The sequence below is a fragment of the Hibiscus syriacus genome, unplaced genomic scaffold (assembly GCF_006381635.1).
Source record: "Hibiscus syriacus cultivar Baekdansim isolate YM2019G1 unplaced genomic scaffold, ASM638163v2 tig00002237_pilon, whole genome shotgun sequence".
NCBI classification, from domain to species: domain Eukaryota; kingdom Viridiplantae; phylum Streptophyta; class Magnoliopsida; order Malvales; family Malvaceae; genus Hibiscus; species Hibiscus syriacus.
The window spans coordinates 11,307,130-11,309,769 of NW_024061918.1; the positions used below are offsets into that span (position 1 = coordinate 11,307,130).

A 2,640-nucleotide genomic window follows, 5' to 3' on the forward strand; every position below is an offset into this window, starting at 1 on the left:
ATTGTTATCATGTTTTACTCGAATTCATATATCAATATAAGTATTCTGAGTGATTACAATGTAATATCTTGTACATATATATTCAATTTTTTCAAAATGTATATGTACTCCAAAAAAACCTTCGAATATCATATCTTTTTTATTTGAGTAGTCTGAGATGATTACAAGATAAAATTTGTTTATAATTTTTCGCAACCATTGAAGATGCACACACAACTATTCGAATGCAAAACTTTTAGGGAGAACAACTCCCTTTGACCAGTGAGGTGGCTAGATGGGTTCTAGAATATCGTATCCAAGTATCTATACATAAAAAATGTGAAATGAATATAGCATCTAATTATCACAGGAAAAACATTTATTACTGGCCAGAGAAAACAGATTCATCAATGAGAAAGAATTAACTTTTATTGTACCGAATATAAAATAAATTATCAAAATATGTATATAATATATGTATTGAAACTTTCCATTGAAGGGGGGAAAAACTCAAAATTGGGGGATATGCGGTCTATAAGATTCAATTGAGCAATGAAGAAGAAGTTGCAATACTAGATTTTGGTGATCAGTTGACACTGGTGAGAGTGAAGCAAGCAGCGGCACTCTTCAATTCATTATCTGCAACATTCTCCACCATTGATTCTTTGAGTGATTCTTCAGAACTGCATTTTTAATCCTCCAATCATAAACTATGTTCTTTATTTCTTTCTTTATTTACGTGTTTGAGTTTAGAGAGATTTACCTGTTGGAATCGATATAAGATTGTCTGTCGTCCATGGAATCAAAGAAGGGCTGAATCTCATCGTAAACCACTTCCTGCTCATCATCACCTAATAGTTCCGATTGAATCGCAATGGGACCATCATTATTGTCATTGCTGTGATTATTCGTGTCAAGAAAAAGATGTTGGATCCACAAAGAATTATTATCCACATTCTCTTTAGGAGAATCCATGTAAGGGTTTTGCATGGTAACTTGATTGAAGAGAGGAAGAGCATTGGTGGTGGGCGGTGCCATTCCCAGTTCCAACTGGGAAATCACATCTTCCGCCATCGATGAAATTTGATGCTGCTGCTGTTGTTGTCTATACATCTCGAGCTGTGTAAGCACGGCGTGTAACTCTTCTTCCAGCAACTGGATTTGATAATAGAGTTGACGGATGACGCCCAGGCAACCGTAGACCGGGAATCGATCACGAACATTAGCTTGGTATTTGATCGAACGCATGGCCTCCGCATGCTGGGAAGGATCTAAGCTCCTCAGTATCTTCACGATGTTGCTGACCCCAAACAATTTGTGGGCGTTTTGGAAGACTTTGGTTTGATCGGCGGGGAAATAAGGACCGAGGAGACATTCGGGGATGCACTTACGGCGTTGGTATTTGCATGCGGCGCAGGCACTGGTGGCGCCACCTTTGAGGGTCATGGTTGCATGTCACTGACACGGTGGTTGGGCTTCACAGACTGTGTTTCGAATCGAATTGTCTGATAAAAAGGAATTTGATGAAAATGAATCAGGAGAACGAAGAAATTTGATGAGAGGGGAGAAAGAGAGAGATTATTGTTGAAAGTTTGAAACTGAAATGGGTTGCAATTTGAGCTGAACAGGTCTGATATCACCGGATTTGTTGGATGCTAAATATAGACTCACTAGAAGAGGAAGATAGCTAAGTAAAATGTATAATTATATACTTAGATTTCAACCCATTTGATAAATTGTTGAATTTTAAAATAATAAAATAAGGGCTCATTTGATAAATTATTGAATTTTTCATTTCATTGAAAAATATTTTTTACGTTTAATTTTCTTTGAAAATCAGAGTAATTCTTTTACGTAATATAAAATTTTTAACAAAAACAAAAATTGCGAATATGATAATTGAATAACTGCTTATTAGTTGATGTTGTTGAAATTTTTATGTTAGTTTCATTTTAAATATATATATATATGAAATACATTATCTCTTGTTTTTTAAAAAACAAATATTCATATTATTATTGTTTCTATCTAAAATTATTAGAAATCATATAAAATTATATATAAGTTTAATTATAAAAATAAAGAAGTTTTATAAATTAAAGTTTCACGCTCCAAAGTTTAAATTAAAAGTCAGCAATTGAAAATAACAAATAAAAGTAAATGTGAAGAATTTGTGATGAATGAGATGATAACATGATAAGTTGTGAGTTTTATGTTCTTGTGTGTCCAGAATGCAAAATGAGATTAGACCCTTTTATTAGAATATTCAAAATAAAATATGATATGCACAAACTAAACCACTTCGGTGATAAAGAAATTGTTGTTATTCATTGAGATTATGGTTAAACACCATAAATGTCAGCAGTGTGAGCATTCAATATGAAGGAATATGTTAAAATTATTGAGTCTTTTCGATTTTGATCTTCCAATAAGATATATTTTCTCTTTATCGTAAAATTATATGACGAGATAGAGAGAAATATAAGTTAACATATTTCTTGGAAATAACTATCTCTTTATATAACTGATTATTAAATAAATTTTTAAGTCTTTATAATTCTATCCCTTATCGAATTATAAATATAATGTATGTTATCTACACTTGATTTTCAACGACACTTTAATACTTATGACAATTGCTACATGTGAAATAACTGATCA

General features: G+C 32.3%; 1 protein-coding gene across 1 annotated transcript; it reads right to left on the reverse strand.

The window, feature by feature from the left end:
- Window positions 1–682: 682 nt before the first annotated feature.
- Window positions 683–1,427, reverse strand: LOC120139747 (LOB domain-containing protein 27-like). The gene is made up of 2 exons (XM_039154893.1): window positions 743–1,427; window positions 683–689 (listed from the first exon to the last, which is right to left on the reverse strand). Exons 1-2 carry the CDS (start codon window positions 1,423–1,425, stop codon window positions 683–685), a joined length of 690 nt encoding a protein of 229 aa, XP_039010824.1. The 5' UTR covers window positions 1,426–1,427.
- Between the last annotated feature and the right edge of the window lie 1,213 nt (window positions 1,428–2,640).